We start from the raw sequence: 25,265 nt of genomic DNA, 5'->3' as shown, positions 1-25,265 counted from the left end.
GCAGTACTTGATTAATTCCACAGGTGCACACTACACCAGGAACTAATAACAGAAAAAGAAACTGTGTGCCGTGATATGGTAACTTAATAATTGGTAATTTCTGTATAATGTTAGTCTATTGCCCGATTAGTTAATTACTTCCAGTGATAAATTCTATAAAACTTACTCCAGTGAAAAGTGATTGGCAATTATTAACATACTTAGCACAAGAATAAGAAAGTTTATACAGGGCATTTCAACATCTTTGAATCAAACGTCTAGGGAGGATAGTTGACGTCATGTGGAACTACTTTTGTTAGAAATAAAATGCTTGCTGACGCTTCTCGGTGATGCTAGCCATCTTTTATTACTGGTAATGTCCTGACAGGTTGTAATGGCTACAAGAGCGAAGCACAGTGGTTGAAGCTTAGCTTGTAGTTCACATGACTGGTTTCACAGGTAGCCCTGCTTGTGATGGTATCGACAATGTTTGTGACAGGACTAGAGTAGGTGGCGTTGGGACGATGTATGTGACAGGTTTTGATTCCAGGTCTATTACAGGGATATGAGCCATGAGGTAAGGGGTAGGGAGCAAGGATTGTGTAGGGGTAGATGAGTATATTGTGTAGGTTGGGAAACCTGTCGAATACCATTGTGTGAGGCATGGGAAGTATAGTGGGCAGGCTATTTCTCATTTCAGGGTACAACGAGAGGTAGTCGAAATTCTGCTGGAGAATGAAATTCATTTGCTCCAGTCCTGGGTAGTACTGAGTTACAAGTATCATTAGTGATGGAAGAAACAGGGAAAAAACGTAAATAACGTAGAATTGTGTACAGAAGAAATTCGCAAAAGTACTGTCAAATACACGAGAAAAATCATGAAAAGGATGAAACTGACGAAATACAGGAAACAAGATGAGTGAGTGAGTATGATGATTTATAGTTGACCTAGCTGCAAGATCTGTCTCATACATCCTCTCACCATCACCCTCTCCAGTCTGGTCACAAACATCACCTATACAATCAGAGGCAGTACTATCTTTGAAACCAGACATGTGCTCTACAAGCTAAGCTATAGCAAATGTGCTTCATTCTATGTGGGGATGACAACCAACAAGGTATTTGTCTGCATGAATAGCCACCGACAAACTGTGGCCAAGGAACAACTGGATCATCCTGCTGCTGAACACGATGTCCAGCATGACATTCTTCATATCACTGACTGCTTCACAACCTTTGCCATATGGATCCTTCCTCCCAACACCGGCATTTCTGAGTTGTGCAGGTGGGAATTCTCCCTGCAATATATTCTTTATTCCCGTAGCACTCCTGGCCTTATCCTGCATTAGTCATTCTCCTCCCCCATCTAGCCCTTTCCCTGTTCCCATTCCAGCACTATGGAAGACTTGATTCCATCAATGCACCCAGCCTTTTTACTTCTCTCCTTTTACACTATCCCCCCATTCTGCCCTGCCCTCCATCTAACCTCCTGGTTGCACTTAGCTGGCCTACCCTCTTTCCACCATGTCCCTGCATGTCCCCAGCAGCACTTCACCGGCCATAACCCCCACCCTGCTACCTCTCCCTCCTCCCTACCCCACTCTCCTCCTCATCCCCACTCAGTTACCTCTCCCATCATGCACTGATGCTGCTGCTGGTATTCTGGTTTTAGCTGCCAAAGACTGTGATCATGGTGTGTGAGTAGCATTTGCGTGAGTATGTGTCTATGTCTGTTGTCTATTTTTGACAAAGGTCTTGTTGGCCGAAAGCTTATTTTGTGTCAGTCTTTTGTTCCACCTATCTCTGACTCAGTCTCTCTGCTATATGATGAGTAGCAGCTATCCAGCTATCCTTTTTGTAATTTTTTCAACTCCATCCTGGATTTTCCATTGCTTGTTTTTGCTGGACGACTTTTCTTCTATCATAAACCCAGTGCTGTTTTTCTTTGTTACTATCTTCTGATGCATTAATATACACAATATCCATTCTTCCTTCTCTTCTTTCCTGTGTTTCTCTTGCCGCCTTACAAACCACACCACACGTTTTACTTACGAGCCACACTGTATCAACAGTCTCAACTGTGCACAACAGATGGCTACAAGACCAAGCTGATTGTTGGTGCAGCATCTTACGTCCCACATTACTGCTGCTGATATCATTAATCCTGTACCTTCAACTTAATCAGTCACCCTGTGTCACTTTCCCATATTTTCACATGTTATTTCCCATACGTTTCTTGTTTCTCATCCTACCAACTCATCCCCACCCCCCATTCCTTCTCCGTTCTATCCCAGGTTGCACCTACTAATTTCACCTCATCCAGTCATATCCACCATGCCCCTTATTCATGCTTATTCGCCTTCATACCTCCAACCCACAGTAAAATATTTTTTTAAATTTATGTCTTTTCTTTGACCTTATTATGACTTCACGCCAATTTTAGAGGGTTTTCTCTTGTCACTGTCATCGTACGCCCTCAGTTTCATCTTGTTTCCCCATATTTCCTTCGTTTCATCTTTTTCGTGATTTTTCGCATGTGTTTGGGATTACTTTTGCGAATTTTTTTTGCGCATAATTCTACTTTATTTACGTTTTCTCCTGTTTCTTCCAACACCATGGGCCCTTGCTCCTTCCATCTGCATCAATATAGAAAAGTTTCCTTATCCCTAGCCAGAACCCAGTCCCACACTATTACTGTGATGTTGCTTGGCTCATGGAATCCCCCCCAAACGGACTTACCGTCAAAATACTCATCTGCGGCTACCTCTCTTCCTTCCACAATGATTTCTATCTGTTCAAAAATGGCTCTGAGCACTATGGGACTCAACTGCTGTGGTCATCAGTCCCCTAGAACTTAGAACTAATTAAACCTAACTAACCTAAGGAATTCACACACATCCATGCTCGAGGCAGGATTCGAACCTGCGACCGTAGCAGCAGCGCGGCTCCGGACTGGAGCTCCTAGAACCGCACGACCACCGCGGCCGGCTCTATCTGTTCAGATAACGCCAGTCCTTTCTGTTCAGATTCCACCAATCCTTAGTCCTTACCAACATAGTCCTGCAAAACCATGTCAGTCAATTGCAAACCTCCTTGCAATACTTGCTCTCCATCTGTAAAATTACCCTGCTATGCAATCCCAAATACCTGGAACCCATAACACACATTGGAACTCTTGCCCTCCAGGAACGAGAGCAACAATCACAACGCCACCTCAAAAAGCTCTCCACCCTGCTCTCTTCCTACTCCTGCCTTGGAGTACCACTGTCCACCACAACAACCTCCAAACCTCCCCTCATAGCTGAGAAATCCTGTCTCACAGACATACTACATGTATCCCATCCTCCAAAACTCGATCACCATCACATAAAATCAAGAAACTGAAAAGACCTGAAACATAGTCATGACCGTTTCCTTCAGAAGCCTTAGCCCTGCAGAAATATTAGTCCTTTCCAAAAGCCTCACCTTTTGCTCCGCTCCCAAATTCAATCATGCAAGATGTGTTAAAGAACTTCTCTCTTTCTCCTGGTCCCTACAGTGGAAACACTTTTTCGCCACCAAACCTACTAATCTGAGTCAACCAAAGACCAATGTTGAACCCTGCCAGACTCAGTCCACGCCTCCATCCAACCGTGATCCACCGCCACTGCCCCCAAATCACTCCCTGTTAACTTCCCAGAATTTCTTAACCTCAAACCTTGCCTCACCATCATTCCCCAAATCCCTCAACATGCAAACTAACCTTACATCTGCAGAAAGAACTGCAGTTGACCACCTAAAACTGATTCCGACCTTATAATCCTACCTGCAGGCACATGATACACCACTGTTGTTTTTAACTAGAAGGATTACCTGGCAGAGGGATCTTGCGAAATGTCAGACTCATCCACCTACAAACATTGCCACAGTGCCATCATTCCTGAAATCCAGCAGGATCTCCAGGCTCTCTGCAAATCCTTAGGTCCATCCCAGAACCTCTCTCTGGAATCAATCTCTCTACTCATCCGTACCACACCCCACATGTGCTTCCTAAAGTCCATAAACCCAACCACCTAGGATGCCCTATTGTGGCTGGTTACTGTGCCCCCACTGAGAGAATCTCTGCTCTTGCAGACCAACACCTTCAGCCTACTACCTGTAACCCATCTTCCTACTGATGCCACCTCCCTTTACACCAACATCCCTAATGCCCACAGCCTTACTGCTGCTGAACATTACCATTCCCAATACTCGATGGATTCCATACCGTTAGCCTCTTTCCTCGTCACCATGACCCTCTATCATTACCCACACTTCTCCTTTGAAGGCATTACCTGCAAACAAATCTGGGCCACGGATATGAGCACCCACATGGCACCATCCTATGCTATCCCATCCATAGGCCATCTAGAGTAATCCTTTTTAAACACCCCAAATCCTAAACCCCTCTTCTGGCTCAGGTGAGGACACCCTATCCACATTCCTCCAGAACCTCAACAGCTTCTTCCCCATTCGTTTCGCCTGGTCCTCCTCAATTCAACAAGTCACCTTCCTAGATGTTGACCTTCACCTGAGAGATGACTACATCAGTGGCTCTGTCCATATCAGACCTACTAAGCACCAGCAATACATCCACTCTGACAGCAGCCACCTGTTCAATACCAAGAGGTCACTTCCATACAGCCTAGCCAACCACGGCCATCTGCAGCGACAAGTGGTACCTCTCGAAATACACAGAGGGTCTCACTGATGCCTTGGTCACATTAATTATCTTCCTAACATTCTACAAAAAAAACCTTCTGTGCCTCTCATTTCCAGTCACCCACCATCTCCCAATGCTTCACCATCTGGCAACAGAGGACCATCCTACTTGTAACCCAGTACCACCTAGGATTGGAGCAACTGAATTTCATTCTCCACCAGGATTTCGACTACCCCACGTCGTGCTCTGAAATGAGAAATGAGCTGCCCACTATACTTCCCACCTCTCACACAGTGGTATTCCGCTGGCTGCCAAATCTACACATTACACTCGTCTGCACAACACAACCCCTGCTCCTTACCCCTTACCTCTTGGCTCATATCCTTGTAATAGTCCTAGAAGCAAGACCTGTCCCATACATCCTCCAAACGCCACCTACTGTAGTCCTGTTACAAACATCACCAATACCATCACAGACAGGGCTACCTGTTAAACCAATCATGTGAACGACAAGTTAAGCTTCAACCACTGTGCTGCACTCTTTGTGGGCATGACAACCAACAAGCTAGTTGTCTGCATGAATGGCCACTGACAAACTGTGGCCAAGAAATAACTGGACCACCCTGTTACCGAGAACGTCACCCAACACGACATTCGTCATTTCAGTGACTGCTTCCTAGACTTTTCTTCCCGCCAACACCAGCCTGAATTGTGCAGCTGGGAACTCTCCCTGCAGTATATCTTACGTTCCTGTAATCCTCCTGGCCCCAACCTTCGTTAGTCATCGTCCTCACCCATCTAGCACCTTCTCCATTCCCATCCCAGCACTACAGAGCAGTCTAGACCACCAACGCACACAGTCATTTTACTTCTCTCCCTTTCCACTACCCCCCTTCTCTCCCCCACCCTCTGTCTAATCTTTGGACTGCAACTAGCTGCCCTACACTGTCTCCACCACTTCCCTGCATGATCCCCAGCGGCAATTAACCGTCCCCCACCCCTATCCTGCTATCCCTCCCACTCCCTGTGCCAGCCTCCTCCTTACCCCCAAACAGTTGCCTGTCCCATCATGCACCGCTGCTGTTCGTAGTCTGCCTTCAGCTGCCAGTGGCTGCGGTGATGTGTGTGAGTTGTGTTTGCGTGAGTGTCTGTGTGTGTGTTTGTATGTCGTCTGTTGTTGACAAAAGCCTTGTTGGGCGGAAACTTGTTTTGTGACAGCCTTTTTGTTGTGCCAGTCTGCGACACAGCATCTCAGCTACTTGGTGAGTAGCAAATTTCATAATATTGTTTCATTACATCCTGGATTTTGCGTTGTTTTGTATCATTTACACAGATTTTTAGGATGCTTCTAATTACACATCTAGTTTCAAGATAAGTTTTTTGTAGAAATAACATATAAGTGTGAATGTTGGTTTCTCTAGCACGCTGAGCGACGTATGGTCTTGGAATTTGTGGGAGTATTAGGACCGAACTTACAGAAGACGATAGCCACCTGGCGTCTTTCGCAGTTGGTTAGCACAGTTGCTGTGGGCGATGTTCTAGCCAAACGTGTTAAGAATATAGTAGTTTTTTGACGCTGTGGTCATGACAGAGAAATTTTACACAGTGTTTTAGTGGGGACTATAATAATCTTTGCAGCCATCAACAACTTCAAATATTTTGTCTGAGGTTCAGTGGGTCTCGTAATTTTTCATGTGCTGAGCTGATCTGGACTTAAAAAACTCTGTTGCGAGTTGAACTTTAGTTGAGTCTGAGTAATGGTGACTGTACTTTAGCATTAAATAGAGAGTTTACAAATCACAATGTGGGGGCTCGAGCTATTTTAAATCCGGTTAACGACTGTGCAGATTTGTTACTCAGTCTGCAGTCTGCTATGCAGTTTGTGAAAAAGATAATTTTGAGCCTTAAACATTGTAGTAGTCCAACGTTATACAGCATGTTGTTCCTGTCTATCACTTAACGTTCAGTTACTCAGGTTTATACGTGAGGGACAATTAAGTGTTTTTATTTACGAAGGCATTGGGTTTGGTGACTGCATCTCCTGTGAAAATGACACAGTCAATTTGATAACGAAACCGCAATATCGCTAGATCCTGTAGGTTCGGTGAAATCTCACCGTCCCAGGGCAGGTAAATTCAATAAAAAGACGCATAGCGTGGTGGCGTGCCCACATATGCCGCCACCATCACTGCCGGAGTGTTCACACTTGAAGTCGCTAGCCAGAGAATGAAACCAGAGGGCCTCCTTCGCTTGCTGCCAGCGTCACCGCCGACTGATTGGGTCTAGCTACACACCAGCAGCGCAGGCCACTCTCTCTTGCATCATTCATGTTCCGTGAAGGTTCTACTTAAAATTACGACTCTTTGTTATGAGGGGCATGATTGTTATCAGACTTGGGCCTGCATCGTTTTTCCCACTGTTTCTGTACGTGTGTGTACAGTTTTTGGTGCTCAGTTACTGCAGTTATACAGGGTGATCAGCAGCCCCTAAAGATGGGTTTATGCAACCTGCAACATCATCAAATTCCCCCTCCCCCTTACCCCCCAAAAAAATAAAAAAAAAGACAGAACACGACCAATTTTTAGGAAATTTTACCTAGTTTAAATTTTATAGCGAAGTTCGGTATCGCTAGAGGCCTTAGTTTTGCAGTTGTTCCCGAAATATGAATAAAAGTGATCCTCAGGTACGTTTTTAGTGAATAACTCGACAACTGTTGCCTCCAGAGGAGACGTATCCCAATAGAAAGATTAACTACACTAAATTTCCTACATATAATTCTGTTAACTTTTATAGTACTATTAGTTTGCACGTAATGAGTAAGAGAATGTGAAAATCTTGCACGTGGTTTTTGAAGGCATTGTGGATTACATAAAGCCCATCGGCAGGGGTAGCTGAATCATAATATTTTCAATAAATCTGTAGATACTACAGTCTTTGGCGATGAGGTTATTTAGTTTCCGCGTGGCTTCCACGACCACAGTGGATCCAGTGTTGGCGCAGGTTGCTAGAACAACAACAGCAGTAGCAGCAGCAACAACAGCAGTTATACTTGATGCATCAGTTGGTTATTACTTCGCAGGGTGCTGCAGTCCGCCCGAAACCTGCTCCCCCCCCCCCCCCCCCTTTTCAGCATGCAGCACACTCATCCATGCTTCCAACTTTTCCACCATTCCAAGAACTGATGGAAGAGTGGGACTCACACATCTGGCGTTTTAGGCACTTGTCAAAAATTCATTTCTTTATCTTGGATCGAGCCATAAGCGCTCCGCCTATTTCGAAAACTCACTCCATTAATGGAATCTAGAGTTTCTTAATGATTACACGACGCAGCACTCATTCTGCATCGGGGATTTGACATATATATGTACTTTGGCGCGTAGAATTCGAATATATACGAAGACAGTAACTTGTTCTCGACAGAACAGTTACTGTTGATGACCATGCAGCTTTTCCCTGGAATAAATGATGACTAACTGACAACCTCAGCTATCGAGGTATGTCAACAACACCTGTCGGTAGCTGAGGTTGTCAGTTAATCATGAATTCGAATATACCTTTTAGAAAGTTCTCATTCGTGAGATTTTTGAATTTTTATGCATTTTTATTGTTTATTTTCGGTGTTACGCTGTTTCCTACTCTTTTGTTTAGATATCTAATGTTCTAATGTTTTTTGTCCTTTTGGTACAGGAAGATCTCCAGTTCATCACTGGAAGGCAGATGTTATAAAGATTCTAAACTTTACTCATCTGATGGCGAGATAATCCATAGTGCAAAAGAGTTTTCACGATTTAATCGATGCTGAAACACACATGGTGCTATTACTTACCTCGGCCCAGCAGTGTTTTGCGAGTTTTTTTTTGTCCCGCTGAGTGCTCGTTGTGACAGACGTGGGACATTGTCATATGTTTGTTAAGCTTACACTTAACAAAAATGGTAACTTGCAAACGCCATTGCTGTGTAAACCATTACGATAATTTGCTATTTGTGTGGGAAATTCACCCACAGTCTCAAAGAAAACCAATCATTGACAGTATTTTGATCGTCTTGTTGGTGATCAAGACAAAAATTTTGCACTTCATATTGCCTGCATAACCTGTACTACCACTTTAATCGAATGGTCGAAAGCAAAAAGCGTAGCCGCGCCATTCACTATTACAAAATAGTGGCATCAACCTAAAGAGCATTTTCAGATTGCCCCTCTCCAATACTGCAGGGTATTCAAACAAACCAACATAAAGTTTTCAAATGTGTCTTCATTGCATTTGCATCCTTTGACGCCAAATATCGAATTAGCTGCTTGGTCCTCTTACAAGGCAATTGTGAAGGGCTTTTCTAACAACACAAATGATAATAACTACGTTTCCAATGTAAATGATCTGTTAGACTGCTACAAGAATATGGGGTGTAGAGCGTCACTTTAAATTCCCCTTTAACATCGCCACCCTGAATTATTTCCAGGAAATTTGGCCACAGTAAGCAGTGAGTAGGTTGCACGCTTTGACGAGGACATCCATACTATAGAACACCACTATCAAGGTTACTCCAACTCTTCGATGATGGATGACTGCTGCTGCCATCTTGTTAGGAAGAGCGATGAAATGGCAAACAAAATAACGGCATCTTTGTGACATTTTCGAAAGCCGAAAAATATTATAGTTGAAAAACCATGTTGGGAAATAATTTAGACCTTTTATTGGCGTCCTTTCCGTATACATACATTTATAAAGTTTTGAATACGTATTTCTTGTTTATTGTAATTCTGTCAGTGTTCATCAGTGCTGTTTTAATTCTGATGTATATGTAGTAAATTTGTAGTGATAGAGAAATACTGATTTTACCAGTGAACTCAAGACTCCAAAATTTAGAAAAATAGAACCATTTACAAACCAGATAAAGAAAAAAGTTTCAATTTGTAGACTAGTGTTATCATCATAAGAAAACTTGCGTTGTGGCTTCTCATATACAGGGCGGTCCATTGATAGCGACCGGGCCAAATATCTCACGAAATAAGCATCAAACTAAAAAACTACAAAGAACGAAACTCGTCTAACTTGAAGTGGGAAAACAGATGGCGCTATGGTTGGCCTGCTAGATGGCGCTGCCATAGGTCAAACGGATATCAACTGCGTTTATTATATTTTTTATTGCATATTCGTGTCGTACGTAAAGAAATGTGAATGTTTTAGTCGAACCACTTTTTTCGCTTTGTGATAGATGCCGCTGTAATAGTCAGAAACGTATAAGTACGTGGTATCACGTAACAGTCCGCCAGTGCGGACGGTATTTGCTTCGTGATACATTACCCGTGTTAAAATGGACCGGTCACAAATTGCGGAAAAGGTAGATATCGTGTTGAAGTATGGGTATTGTGATCAAAATGCCCAACGGGCGTGTGCTATGTATGCTGCTCGGTGTCCTGGACGACATCATCCAAGTGTCCGGACCGTTCGCCGGATAGTTATGTTTAAGGAAACAGGAAGTGTTTAGCCACATGTGAAACGTCAACCACGACCTGCAACAAATGATGATGCCCAAGTAGGTGTTTTAGCTGCTGTCGCGGTTAATCCGCACATCAGTAGCAGACAAATAGCAAGAGAACGGGAAATCTCAAAAACGTCGGTGTTGAGAATGCTACATCAACATCGGTTGCACCCATACCATATTTCTATGCACCAGGAATTGCATGGCGACGACTTTGAACGTCGTGTAGAGATCTGCCACTGGGCACAAGAGAAATTACGGGACGATGACAGATTTTTTGCACGCGATCTATTTAGCGACGAAGCGTCATTCACCAACAGCGGTGCCGTCCGGTGTGGCCGTGCGGTTCTAGGCGCTTCAGTCTGGAACCGAGTGACCGCTGCGGTCGCAGGTTCGAATCCTGCCTCGGGCGTGGATGTGTGTGATGTCCTTAGGTTAGTTAGGTTTAATTAGTTCTAAGTTCTAGGTGACTGATGACCTCATAAGTTAAGTCGCATAGTGCTCAGAGCCATTTGAACCATTTTGAACCAACAGCGGTAACGTAAACCGGCATAATATGCACTACTGGGCAACGGAAAATACGCGATGGCTGCGACAAATGGAACATCAGCGACCTTGGCGGGTTAATGTATGGTGCGGCATTATGGGCGGAAGGATAATTGGCCCCCATTTTATCGATGGCAATCTAAATGGTGCAATGTATGCTGATTTACTACATAATGTTCTAGCGATGTTACTACAAGATGTTTCACTGCATGACAGAATGGCGATGTACTTCCAACATGATGAATGTCCGGCACATAGCTCGCGTGCGGTTGAAGCGGTATTGAATAGCATATTTCATAACAGGTGCATTGGTCGTCGAAGCACCATACCATGGCACGCAAGTTCACCGAATATGACGTCCCCGGATTTCCTTCTGTGGTGAAAGTTGAAGGATATTTGCTATCGTGATCAGCCTACAACGCCTGACAACATGCGTCAGCACATTGTCAGTGCATGTGCGAACATTACGGAAGGCGAACTACTCGCTATTGAGAGGAATGTCGTTACACGTATTGCCAAATGCATTGAGGTTGACGGACATCATTTTGAGCATTTATTGCATTAATGTGGTATTTGCAGGTAATCACGCTGTAGCAGCATGCGTTCTCAGAAATGATAAGTTCACAAAGGTACATGTATCACATTGGAATAACCGAAATAAAATGTTCAAAAGTACCTATGTTCTGTATTTTAATTTAAAAAACCTACCTGTTACCAACTGTTCGTCTAAAATTGTGAGTCATATGTTTGTGACTATTACAGTGCCATCCATCACAAAGCGAAAAAAGTGGTCCAACTAAAACATTCATATTTATCCACGTACTACACGAATATGTAATAATAAATGGGAAATCCTATTTAAAAAAACGCTGTTGATATCCGTTTGACCTATGGCAGCGCCATCTAGCGGGCCAACCATAGCGCAGTCTGGTTTCCCCCTTCAAGTTAGACAAGTTTCGTGCTTTGTAGTTTTTTCGTTTGACGCTTATTTCGCCCGGTCACGATCAATGGACCATCCTGTATACTTTCACCATCGAGAACCGAAACCGAGCTAGTCCTATAAGGCGTGAGTAGCTGACCTCCTAAGGTTAACTCAGGAGTGCAGATTTGTATGTGGTCATTGTCAAAAGCCCTATGTCGACTATCTGATAAGCAACGCCGTTGTCCGTTTCTCACGGCAGCAACATATTACTAACCTTCAGATTCTGTTCACCTACTTGCAAGAGGTGGGCCTTAAGTTCAACCTGCAAAAATCAAAGATTTTTGGGACAAAATTTGAATGTTTAAGCTACCTTCGTTCAAAGAACGGTTTCAGACCTACGAAGCGCCACTTAGCAGTGATTGATAACTTCCCTAAAACACAGAACCTGAAGGAACACCAGTCGTTTCTGGAAAAATCAGTTATTCTTCTATATTTCTCCCTAACGTGGTGGACATAACTCATCCGTTGGATGAATTACAAAAAACAGATGTTCCTTTCTTTCTGTCAGCAGTTGGAGAGAAGTAAGAAGTCGTCGTGCGAGTATTCCTTCTGTCCTTTCCCGCCAGTCGGTGGTGTAGCAGGTGACTTCGCCCCGCGAGACGGAAGTTTGGTGACTTGTTTCACAGCTGCAGGGCCGGCCGCGGTAGCCGAGCGGTTCTGGGCGCTTCAGTCCTGAACCCTTGACATGATTCTCCTTCAATGGTATGTTTGGTGCTTTAGACCCAAAAGAGAGGAATTACCGCTGCTCTTGGAATCACAGCATCCATTTGTTCTCTGCCTCCAGGAACCAAAATTGCGCCCTCATGTCCCATTTGACATCTCGCATTTCTTTCCAGTCCGCTTTGACCTTCCCCTTGAGGATGGCAGTCTATCTCATGGGGGAGTCATGCTACTCATCCAGGATGAAGTTCATAGTCAAACCATCTCACTGACTACCCGGCTTCAAGCTGTTGCAGTCTGTATTTTCCTTCCTAACTTCGCTTTTTCGCTTTGTTTACATCCCTCCATCATTCGGTGTCACTAGGACAGTCTTCCTCCAGCTCGTTTGGGCAACTCCCTTACCCCTTTTTGCTGCTTGGTGACTTAAATACTCACCATCCCGTTTAGGGTTCTCCCAGAACCTGTCTGAGAGGAGTCCTCTTGGCTATTTTTCTCAGTCAGCTTAACCTTATCTCCCTTAACACGGAAATCCCCCCCCCCCCCGCCCCGTTCCTTTCAGACTCCACGCACCCCTATTCATATTTGGGCCTCTCCTTCTGCACTGTTCTTCCTGCTCATCGTCTCGAGTGGTCCATTCTCTCTGAAACTTACTCGAACGACCATTTCCTGTGTGGTATCCTGCCCCACCCACCTACACATCTAAATTGCAGCTTTCTAAGGCCGACTGGGTTCTTTACTTCTCCCTGGCGACTTTCAACGAACGTTTCCCCAGTTGTGATGACCAGGTATACCACATTACCAACATTATCCTTACCGCCGCGTAACGTTCCAATCCTTCTACTTTATCTTCACCTCACTGTGTCCCAGTCCCTTGGTTGACTGAGGAGTGCCGTAATGCATTTCGCGCGCAGAGACGTGCTCTCTGCGTTTCCAGAAGTCATCCTACGAGGGCAAAGTGTATTCGTTATAAACAGTTGCGAGCACAGTGTCGTCACGTTCTTCGGGATAGCGAAAAAGCTAGCTGGATTTCATTCACTGGTTCTTTTATCAGTTCCACTCCCTCTTCCAATGCATGGGCTAACATCCGAAGGCTCTCTGGGCCCAAGGTCCATTACAAAATTTCCAGATTGATCATAGCTGATGATGTCACAGTGGTGCTGTCTCCAACACCTAGGATCGCCATTCTGTGGAGATGTCGAGCTCCACCGACTATCACCCTCCCTTATACGAATGGAGGAGGCTCAGGTATTAGCCTTCTCTTCTCAGAATTGTTCTACAGTGAAAGAGCTAGATAATGCTCTCACTTCATCCTGATCCTATGCCCCAGGGCCAGACGATGCTCACATTCAGATGTTGCAGAACCTTTCTCTTGTAGCCAAGCACTTTCTCATTCATACATATAGTCGCATCTGTGTGAGGGCACGTTTTCTAAGCACTGGCGTGAAATTACTGTCATCCCCATCTCAGGTGTAACCCCAGTAAGGACAATTACTTTCCTCCTAGATACTGCCTCGTTTCACTCACTAGCTGTGTGTGCGAGGTGATTGGACATATGATTCCTGCCCAGCTGGTATGGTGGCTCGAGTCTCGCAATTTACTAACTACTGCACAACGTAGATTTCGAGCTCCCATTTCTCCAGTTGATCTCTGTCTCTTTGTCAACCCATGTCATGAACAGTTTTTTGCAGAAATACCAGACTGTGGCCGTGTTTTACGATTTGGAGAAAGCATACGACACCTGATGGAGGACTGGTATCCTCTGTACCCTCTGCATGTAATTTTCATTGCTAACAGACTAGTAGTTTTGGAGTTACAGGGATATGGCAGCAGAAGACTGATGCTAGTGCCTTTACTAACAGCACAACATCGTCTACAGCGCCTCTCCTGGGCTCGTGACGATATCGGTTGGACATTAGATAATTGGGAAACCGTAGTCTATTCAGATGAGTCTCGATTTAGAGCCGATGGTAGGGCTCCAGTGTGACGCAGACGCTACGGAGTTATGCTCACGAATTGTCAACTAGCCACTGTGCTAGCTGGTGGTGTTTTCAAAATGGTGTGGGCTTTGCTTACATGGAATAGACTAGGTCCTCTGGTCCACCTGAACCGATCATTGATTGTATTTGCGTACTTGGAGACCATTAGTAGCCATTCATGGACTTCATGTTCCCCATCAGTGATGGGATTTTTGTGAATGACAGTGCTCCATGTTACCGAGCCACAGTTGCTCAGGATTTGTTTGAAGAACATTCTGAACCATTTGAGCGAACTATTTGGTCATCCAGATCGCCCAACATGAACCCCACTGGATATTTAAGGGACGTAATCGAGAGGTCAGTTCGTGCACAAAATCCTGGATGACTATATAGTCAGAATGTCTCAATATTTCTGCAGGAGACTTCCAAGGACTTGATGAGTCCATGCCACATAGAGCTGCTGCACTATGCCGGAGAGAAGGAGGCCGCCACGATGTTAGAAGCCATCCCAATACTTTGACACCTCAGTGTGTGTGTCATCTTCTGTGGATTAAATTTAATTCTATAAAATACAATACCAAGTTTATGATCATTTGTCCATTGTAGGTCTAAATATTAGAACATGTGCATTTTGTCTGGTTTGTTTCAATGGCTGACCTGAACATTTTCTTGCTAGTGAAAATGCATTTTTAGAGATCAGTATCTTTGTGTGCCCTTTTTTGCCGTTTTGAGAGTATATCATCTGCAAAGTAGCAGTGAAGAAATTTTGTGCGTTTTTGAAGTACTTATTCCTGGCTAGCGGTTTGTATGTTACTGCATTTACATTTTCTGTCCTGTTCTAGAAATCTCTCTCTACTAATATTGTGTACATTGTTTTCACACCATTTTTTATATGATTTCACTCTCATTTTTACTTCACACATATTTTCCACAAAATGTGATCTGAGGAGGCGCTAATGTCTCCATACTGATTGGGAAGCGGTATGTTATGGTCGCTCCTCACTTGTTCGTCGTTTTTCTTATGTTTAGTATAGCGCTAATTTGGAATGTTTCGTGAGAACTATTGCGATGTCTGTGTTGGGAGAGAACTTAGGAGATGTGATGTGATGTGTTGTAATTTGTGTGTGTGTCTGTAAAAGCGAGATATATAGAGAATGTTGTTAGGGTGGTGGTTTTCTTGTATAAGATGATCTGCAAAAGTGGAGTGTATTCATAACATTTTGTTTTAAAATTTCTGCATGTTTGACCTATGTAGGCAATTGACATGAAATATAGTTTAACTGATTGATTGCAACTTTGTAGATTTGTTTGTGGAAGGATTCTCATTGTTTGGATTTTTCTGTAATGTGTTGTTTGCATGGAGTGATGTTTGTAGTACTTTATTCATCAGGATGTTTCCTACACTGTGGACGTTTTAATTACTCTGTTAGTATATGCCCTATTGTGCTCTTTATAAGGTTTTCCTGGTTCCTTGCGTTTGTCTAGTGTTTGTGTTCCTTGTTCTCAGTTGTGACTGTGCGTTGTTCACAGTCTGTTCTTTTTTAATTTCCTTTTTCATTTTGTTGTTCAGTTTGTTTATTATTGGTGTGTTGCACCCATTCTTCCTAGCTAACTAATGTATTGTGTCTAATTTCTGTGTGTGGTTCAGTTTGTTGTGTGGAGTTGGGGTGAGCCTTTATGGCATGTATGTGATGGTCAAGAGTTAGTGCGTGTGGGGATGATTCGAATTCTTGCAAATGGCTGTTCTTGTGGCTGTAGGTTTTCTGAATATTCCAAAATTATGTTTGTTGTTGTCTCTGTGTACAGCGATATGTAATAAATTCATTCTCGTGTCTGCTTCTCCCTCAATGATGAATTTAGTTTTTGAGTGAATGCTGTTTATGCTGCTGAGTAGTTTTTTATCTGGGTGTCTGTTTTGTCTATCATGCATATAATGTCATCCACATAATGGTGCCACTACATAAACATGTATTGTTTTGAATGTATTATTTCACTGAATACCCTGCTTTAAATGTGGTTCAGTAATATGTCTGGAAGTAGGACACCTATAAGTCAGCCCATTGTTAGGTCACATTTTTGTAGACAGAGTTCCTTGTTGAATGTGAAGTAATTCTGTTCTGTCATAATCTTTAGGGTCTATGTGTAAATTTATTATCTTCCCTTGTTTCTGCTGTTGTTCTTTAATAATGCTGACCATTTCTTCTACTGGAATCTTTGTGCACCAGGATATGATGTCAAACGATGTCAGGTTTGCTGTTGATGGCACAACTACATCTTTTATTTTTTCTATCAGTTCATTGGTGTTTCGTAGGTTGCTGTTGTTTGCGAAAGCGTACAGTTTCTGTATAACTGTATGTGTTTGTCTAGCTAGGTGGTGAGATGGTGCATAGTGAAGTTAATTATTGGTTGAATTGGACAAAAATGTTTATTTGTATTTGGTAAACTATTTAGATTGAGTGCTTTGGGATTGTTATGTGTCATGTATTTTGCTCAAGATTTTGTGATGGGCATCAATTGTGTCTTCTTTATTCACTAGTGTGGTGTATTTCATGTTATCATTTAGTTGTTTGTTTTGTGTTTCTTTCTTCATTTTCATTGTTGTTTCTGTCTATGATCTGATTCCTTGTGTGATGTCAACAAAACTGGCTGATGATTTTATGAGATTAGTTTGTTTAAAGTTTGTTTTATATAACTAAACATTTATCTGCTGTTTTTAGAAATTGCTGTACGTTTCTTTGGTATCTCATTGTGGGATCACTGACTAATTTAATAATGTTATTCTTTTCTGTGAATATTTCTGTTTTATTGATTCATTTTGCTTCACTCATAAGGCCCAGGGTATTCCCTTTTTCCGTCTTTGTTATAACTGCATTGTGTTTTTGCAGTTTTTTGATTTGTTTTCTGGACATGTTGTGTTCTGTTGTTTTTCTAGTTGATGTGAATCCATTTCTCCTTTATTATGCGTTTTATCTGTTCTGCTACCAGTTATTTTGTCAAAGTAGCACTGAAATTGGGGTTTTCAACCATTTCTCCTTGTTTTATTATCTATTCTGTTTCTGTGATCATATTTCCTGTTATTTTGTGTGAATGTTTTGTGTTTATGTTGTGTTTGGACTACTTTTCAAGTAATTTCCTTCCTTGCTTTGTTAATGAAATTTCAGTTAATTTAACAAGTCCGTCATTCAACTTGTGTGCTGGATTCCTTGAGGTCATCTAGATTTTTGTTTCGTGTTTCTTTCTTCCTTTTTATTACTGTTTCTTATTACTCAGATAGGTTTTCTTAAACCTGATATTGAGTACAGAATTTTGCAACTGTATTGTAAATGCAAAAAGCAGTGTTTCATGGGGTGTTTTAGGAGATATATACACCAAAAACTTTCACAGTGAGTTTACCGGATATAATGCAGCAAATTGCAGTACTTTAAATCTTCTTGTATATCAAAAGTAATTACAATTTAAGGTAAGGCTGAAAGGTAGCATTCTGGAGGATAACGACATCTTTCCTGCCAGGCATATTGAAGCGTAGATACCCTTTTGTGAAATAAAACCGTGTCTAGTTTGCGACGATGTGAGTTACTTTCTGAGTTTGGGGCACTGTCATGCAGTTATCAACAATGTGGTGGTGGCACTGAGACCATGTGATAACGTGTGCTGAGTGTTGTTCCACAATCGCGGTAAGATGCTGGTGTATTTTAACATAGTGACTAGGAAAATGATAGTTAAGTTTACAAATTTAACTTCCATAGAGAAACTGCCCGCCGCCAGTAAGGCAGATAGTGGATCAAAATACAGATAGTGTTGCTTTTGGGAATTACGCTGACTTGACAAAGATGCTTATAGCTGATACAGTTCATTAGAAGATTGGTGAAGATTAGACGTGACGCTCGAATAACAAACGAGAAGGTACTGAATCGAAGTGCATCAAAATGAAATGTATGGCACAAATCGACTAAAAGAGGAGATCGGTTGTTCGAACACATCTTGAGGCATCAAGGAACTGTTGATTGGGTAATGAAAGCATGTGTAGGGGGCAAGCATAGTAGAGGGAGACGATGGCTTGAGCACAGTCAGCAGGTTCAGAGATGAAGAGGTTATGTAGAGATGAAGAGGCTTGCAATGGATAGACTAGCTTGGACAACAGCCTTGAATCACTCTACAAAAGGAAGACCACAACAACAAACACGAAGAATATTATTCCAAATTTCGTTACTTTTCCGTCATTACGGAGGCACGCAAAGAGCTTTAGAGCGACTGTCGAACTGTAGAAGTATTTAAATAAACAGAGCTTTAAAAAGTATTTTGCAGTAGTAAAGTCCGAACATTAGTAGTCACGGAAACTTTGCCTCAGATGACAGCAACGCATGCCTTCAAAACATATACATTTTAAAATATGATCATCGTGTTCTAGGCATAAACATTTAAAACACTTGATCATGGTAAGTAACTGCGTTCGAACCAACTGTGCAACCGAACTGCAACATAACTGGCAACTGGAGTGTTGATTTCAAGAAAAGCGGTCCACTTTTTTTTAAATTTTTTTGTTAAATTTGTCAGCCTGTTATAAGGAAACCCTAGAAAAACTTAAAGCGATGTTTATGGTTATGTTATAATGCATATAATATGTTCCCAACTAAAATATATCAACCACACACGTAATAAAATACAGCGTTTTTTAAGGTGACACGCAGAAAATACCCACAGAGCTACAGCCACTCTTTCAAATTTAAATTCCTCATGCAAGGTCTAAGTGATCTTAAACAATATGTTCTTAAGTGATATTAGCCTTCCAACATATATGTATTTCGATTGACAAAAGGTAATTAAAGAATTTCAGGATTGAAGATATGCAATTTTACAATGTAGCTGGAGGAAGAGATTTGACGTATCTTAATGAGGAGTTCTGGATTAAAGCATTTCGAATTCAAATAAATGTAAAGCATGTATATACTAACCTTAAACATGCCCCTCAGTTTACCAGACGTGAAAGTAGGACTCAATTTGACCCTAAGTTGTCGCCACTTTTGTCCAGTGAAGGAAAACAAATTATGGTTCAGTGGCTCTTCATCGTCAAGTACGATTCCTCGGTCATGGAACGTCGAGAAATCCTTCACAAGGATGTGGCGTATGATCTCTGGATCACGAATTAGAAGAATCGGTCGACAGAATCCGAAGTGTCCAACATAACGCTCTCCTGCAAAGAGAATTTAATCTTAAATTGCAAGATAATAGCAGAAGCAGAATTATTACAATATCCAAATAACATAATAATTGTAGCTATTGCTGTAGAAGGAATTGGGCCTTTTCGTTCATATCATATGGTGGACGTGCGCTATATTTCTTTGAGCAATGGAATGAGGGAGCTATATGCTTCCCGTCTTGCGACGTACCTATTGTATGGCACTTGCGCGATATACGGCTCTGTTAATAAATGTAGGTCATTTATTTTATGCTCAGCAACAGGTTCCACTCACTATTGTCTTTTACTCATGATCCTGCACCGAGCGAGGTGGTGCAGTGGCTAGCACACTGGACTCGCATTCGGGAGGACGACGGTTCAATCCCGCGTCCGGCCATCCTGATTTAGGTTTTCCGTGATTTCCCTAAATCGCTCCAGGCAAATGCCGGGATGGTTCCCCTGAAAGGGCACGGCCGACTCCCTTCCCCCATCCTTTCCTAATCCGATGAGACCGATGACCTCGCTGTCTGGTCTCCTTCCCCAAACAACCCAACCCCCAACCCCCCTTGATCCTGCAGTTGACTTACTTGATCATTGGTATGTAATACGAATTGTAAAGTAACAAATTTAGAAACATATTAAGAACAATACTAATAAACGAAAAAGGGTTGAATTCCAGTGAATAACTGATGTATGCCAGAACAAAAGATTTAAACTGAAGGAAAGGATTTTTGCAATCACACAAAACGCTTTAACTTTTAAGAGGGCTGCTCCATAATACAGTGTCGGTGAGACTTCGTCCAATATAATCAGAAATTTTGTAAGTTTGAGCAACAGTTAAAGTATTTGTGGTCACTCGCCGCCCAGAACACATTACCTACATCTGGCTACTCCGCCCGATCGTCACAGAGTCTTCTAACAGAGTGTCTTTCATACTGCCTCATGAATCCTTCCTAGCTCTCCAGAAACAATCAAAACTCTTGAGCGCCATTCGAGACATGCATTCCCCCCACTATGACAGCACAGTTTTATTTAAAATCCGATAAATGTATTGTTTATTAACAAATGTACAAATGACAGATGTTTTAAGTGACAAATCACCATCTTACGATTCTACTGATACTAAATACTGTACACTACGAGTATTTACAAGGTTTATAGATAAATAATATATCATGTAACTGACGCATTCTCGCTAGTTACAAATAATGATAATGAAATATGTAGAATCTATGAAATAAATGATCTTGGTCTGCTCTATTGAAATGTCATCTAAATTTCAATCTACTAATACCATCACTTCATTCATATACTTTGCTATTGTTAAATTATAATTGTTTTTAATGCTGGTCAAAATTACTATTCATTAAAGGTATTTGACATTAGTTATCAGTCTGATTTTTTAAAATCGGATGATTCTTTTTGATGCACATTGTACAAACATTTATTCATGTATTGCTTTTTCGCACTGTGACACCAAATGACACCGTACTGGAACACGAAAACCTGGTTCATCTTTTTGTTTCCAAAGTTATGTGACACTTCTAGATATAAAAGCATCTCTGCGTATCTGCAGGTACACACATTTTTTGCCGACGTTACCGTTTTCAAAGCAGTCCTTCTGTAACATCTTGTAAGTTTCACACAATGGAGTTGTCCTGACAGGTTACAAAATCTTTACTGAAGATTTTATTTATGCTAGAAACCTTCACGGCAGTGTACGCTGTACCAGAAGAATTTACAGTATAAGACAAGCTTGTGTCTAACTTAGCCTTGCCCGCAAGTCTTGAAACGTACCTGGTACCTGTTTGTATAAGCGTTGCGTCGTTACACCAAGGGGCTCCTGACCCAAAATGCTTTTCCTGAAGTTTCCGAACGGAATGCTTGGCTCCACGAAAGGTGTGCCCTTCTTCTTCCAATATTTGAAGCCGTGATCGAACCATAGGTAGATAGCGAGAGTCGCCACAGAAACGACAAGTATGAATTCACTAATCCACGAGTCCAAGAGCAGCCCCATCGTTGTCCTGGAATAAAGACACTGAGTTAATATCTTAAATGAACATGTGTGATCCTTATGTTCCAATTAAACTAAGTAGCTAACTAGGAGATACGTGATGTTGGGAGTGTTGCTATTACACTTGAAACGTCAGTTTCATGAAGACTGTTTTATTTGAGTTATTGGGTCGTATGAATAAAACGGAGAGCGTACTTTATTCTTGGAATTTCGGAGAACATTTTCAGTTTCTCATGAATAAAACGATTAGGAGAAGGTACATCATCTGATAGTGTTCTCGGATTGAGTAAAAGGCTGGTGGAAGTTTCTAAAAGCGGAAAATGTTATCCGATTTCGTATGAATAAAACTAGGAAAGTTTCTCAGACCTGGTGAAAACTCTCGGTTTTTTTAAAATAAACTTTGTAGCATGGTTCATGCTGAGTAAATTCTATTGAGGGTAATTTTTGGTAAATTTTACCGAGTTTTTTTGAAGTAAAAATGGCAGAATTTATGTTGCTCGGAAGGGGAGAAAAGATATATGTTGCCCGAAGGAATACTGAAAAGAATAACTGTAGAAATTTATATGGTTTTAACAATAAAAGCATTATTTGGCCGGCGAACTTCCTTCCCGAAAATGAGAACAGGGTTGTACTACTTAGCAAAGCCAAGTTTTCAGACTGGTGTACGAGAAGACTTAGGTATACACCAGAGTGTGTCACTGACATTCTTGACATTCTCAGTCCGCCTACTTAGCTGAGCAGTGACGTGTTTGCCTACTATGCAGCGGGCGCGTGTTCGATTCCTGTGCGTTTGGAGATCTTCCTCCGCTCGTGGACTGGGTGTTGCGCTGTCCATATCATCATGTCATTATCACCGACGAGCACGTCACCCAGTGTGGTGAAATCGCCAGTAATATTGATAACAGGTTTATTACAAAATTAGCTTTCTATTTCTCGTAAATAAACCGCATGGCCGAACGTTTAAGTACGTACTCGAAGAGCGAGCGGCCCATTATGCGTCATATTTAAATAAAATTTCTCGTATTAGAAAACTCTGAGAACGTTGCTGTTTGGAGCAGGTGTAAATGTGATGTATTCTTGAGGTTCTGCTCGCGTAATGTATTCACCTCATTCGACAACAACAAAATTTTCTACATGTCGGGAAATCAGGCAACATCGGCAGAAAACGTATTTCCATAAACTGCCCGTGTACGTAAAGGTAATATCGAGGCGTAGTGCAACTATTCCATAACACAGCGAAGGCAGTTCCATAATTGTACATTGAATAGTTCTGTTTGAGCGAGCTGAATGAAATGTAGAATTACATGTGTGTTCCGTGCCGGACACAGGAGACGACACACATCGAGATCCTTCTCAAGAAGGAGGGAAGCTGGTGCGAAGAAACAACCTCGTCAGAGAACATGCTTCGAATTTTTTACTCACGCGAAATTGACAGTCTTCTGCGGACAATGTTCTCTTTTTTATTCATACGACCCATTATTCCTAAAAAATGGTTCAAATGGCTCTGAGCACTATGGGACTTAACATCTGTGGTCATCGGTCCCCTAGAACTTAGAACTACTTAAACCTAACTAACCTAAGGACATCACACAAATCCATGCCCGAGGCAGGATTCGAACCTGCGACCGTAGCAGTCACGCGGTTCCGGACTGAGCGCCTAGAACCGCTAGACCACCGCGGCCGGCCCCATTATTCCCAGCCCATAGCTAGATACACTGATGAACCGAAACACTATGACCACTAAATGGGTACCTCCAGGTGGTGTTTTGGACGCGTGACGCGTTAAGGAAAGTATGTTTGCAGAAGAGTGACAAATCGTGAAATCATTCTAGCGATACGGGGCGCAGGTGGGGAAATCCATTGTCATAAACGACTATGACAAAGGACAGACTCTTCTGGCCCAGTGTGTGACTGTTTTTCTCTACGCCTCCTCACACAACGTGTGTAAGGGGTTCGTTACTATTCGCGAGCGCACTTGAGCAGTTGTAATTTCGATGGATTCCTCACGCGATGCTTGCGATATGGAACATCCGTGCTACAATAGAATCGCAGGTCAGAGCAGTGTTGGAAGTAAGTCGAGTTTAGTAGCTCGCAGAGAGCAATCGAGTTTTGTAGGTCACACAGAGCACTTGAGTTCTGGAATTCGGGCAGGGCAGTCCAGCGGTTGACTTGAGTTGGACCGGTCGTGCAGAACGATGGCAGTGCCTGAGCGATGTAGTATAAGGTAATAAAGAAACAATATTATTGTTCTTTGTTGCCTCGCGCATGTGTTAGTTGCCGCAACTGATTTAACCACAATTGTAATGCTAAAGTCCCATGTAATTCCTTGCAGAAATGTTTCAATAATAACTTTTGTTCTGAAGAAAACTTTTGCCAGTCGTTTATCTGAGTTTAAATATTTACGAATTTTTCCTGTGCATACTCATGTTGATTAAGCAAAAGAAAACTTGTTGTTTTCCTACAAATGAAAATCTAGTGGCCACCATTGCACTGGGCTGTGCCAAAAATTTCTTATAGGAGCCGATATAGAGATAGCGTTATCCAGCGACATCATTGTGAGGTAAGAATTTTTCAGTTTATTCAGGATGACTTCACAGGGCCATGACGCAGCGCTGCTGACGTCAAAACTTATTAATCTCGATATGCAGTCAGTCTTTAATGGAAGGCCACATTAAAACTTGAATTTTTTTTATTGGAAAGAAGTTTTTTATTGGGAACTTAAACGAGATTTTTTTCTGTTGGGAGGTTACACTAAACGTGAATATTATGATTATTTTTCTGTTGGGAGGCTACACGTGGAAAGCGAAGACTTGCGCGCTGTGCAGAACAGGATAGACAGCGATCTGTGGCAGGTATGCGAGTGCAATGCTGATGTAGGTATAATTGCTTCGAAGCACACCATTCAGCGCTGACTGCTGAAAATGGCTCTCCACAGTAGAGGCCATGTTGGCTCCAGGACATCGTCATAATTGCAATGAGCACGGTATCACCGAGACTGGACTGTGGCTCAATGAAAACGTGTCAGGTGGTCTGACGAATCACATTTCTTGCTACAACTAATCGTTGGTCGTGTCCGCATACGCACGTCGGACAGTTATCTGATATTCCTTATGACCGGCGGTAGTATATGAACGCACTATGAGAGCTGTGCACTACGTAAAAATTATCGTGGCTACCAGTATCCCTTCATACACACCTATATCTACATGGGTACTCTGCAGATCACACTTAACAGCCTGGCAGAGGGTTCACTGAACCACCTTCACACTAATTCTCTATCATTCCACTCTCGAACAGCAGGCAGAAAAAACGAACACCTCTATCTTTCCGCGCGAGCTCTGATTTCGCTTTTTTTATTATGATGATCTTTCTCTCTATGTAGCACGGCGTCAACAAAAAATTTTCGCATTCGGAGGAGAAAGTTGGAGACTGAAATTTCGTCACAAACTCGACCGCAACGAGAAACGCCTTTGTTTTAGTGATATCCACCCCAGTCCCTGTATCATGTCCGTGACACTCTCTCTCTCCTATTTCTCGATGATACAAAATAAGTTGCTCTTCTTTGAACTTTCTTGATGTACTCCGTTAATCATATCTAGGCAGGATCCCACACCGTGCAGCAGTACTTCAAAAGAAGACAGAAAAGCGTAGGTAGGCAGTCTCTTTGGCAGATCTGTTGCATCTTCTTAGTGTTCTGTCAATAAAACCTAGTAGTTTTTGGTTCGACTTTCTCACATTTTCTCCGTATTCTTTCCAACTGAAATACATCG

General features: G+C 42.3%; 1 protein-coding gene across 1 annotated transcript in view; it reads right to left on the bottom strand.

Moving 5' to 3' along the window:
- Positions 1–25,265, bottom strand: part of LOC126484974 (cytochrome P450 6k1-like) — a 91,881-nt gene that overhangs the window by 41,239 nt on the left and 25,377 nt on the right. Inside the window, exons 2-3 of the mRNA XM_050108578.1 lie at positions 21,279–21,505; positions 19,258–19,496 (exon numbers count right to left, since the gene is read on the bottom strand). Coding sequence (XP_049964535.1) covers positions 19,258–19,496; positions 21,279–21,505 — 466 coding nt within the window. The remainder of the gene's footprint in view (positions 1–19,257; positions 19,497–21,278; positions 21,506–25,265) is intronic.

Source organism: Schistocerca serialis, chromosome 6 (assembly GCF_023864345.2).
Source record: "Schistocerca serialis cubense isolate TAMUIC-IGC-003099 chromosome 6, iqSchSeri2.2, whole genome shotgun sequence".
NCBI lineage: Eukaryota > Metazoa > Arthropoda > Insecta > Orthoptera > Acrididae > Schistocerca > Schistocerca serialis.
The sequence above is the reverse complement of the archived record's forward strand: the minus strand, read 5'-3'. Positions and strand labels throughout refer to the sequence as shown.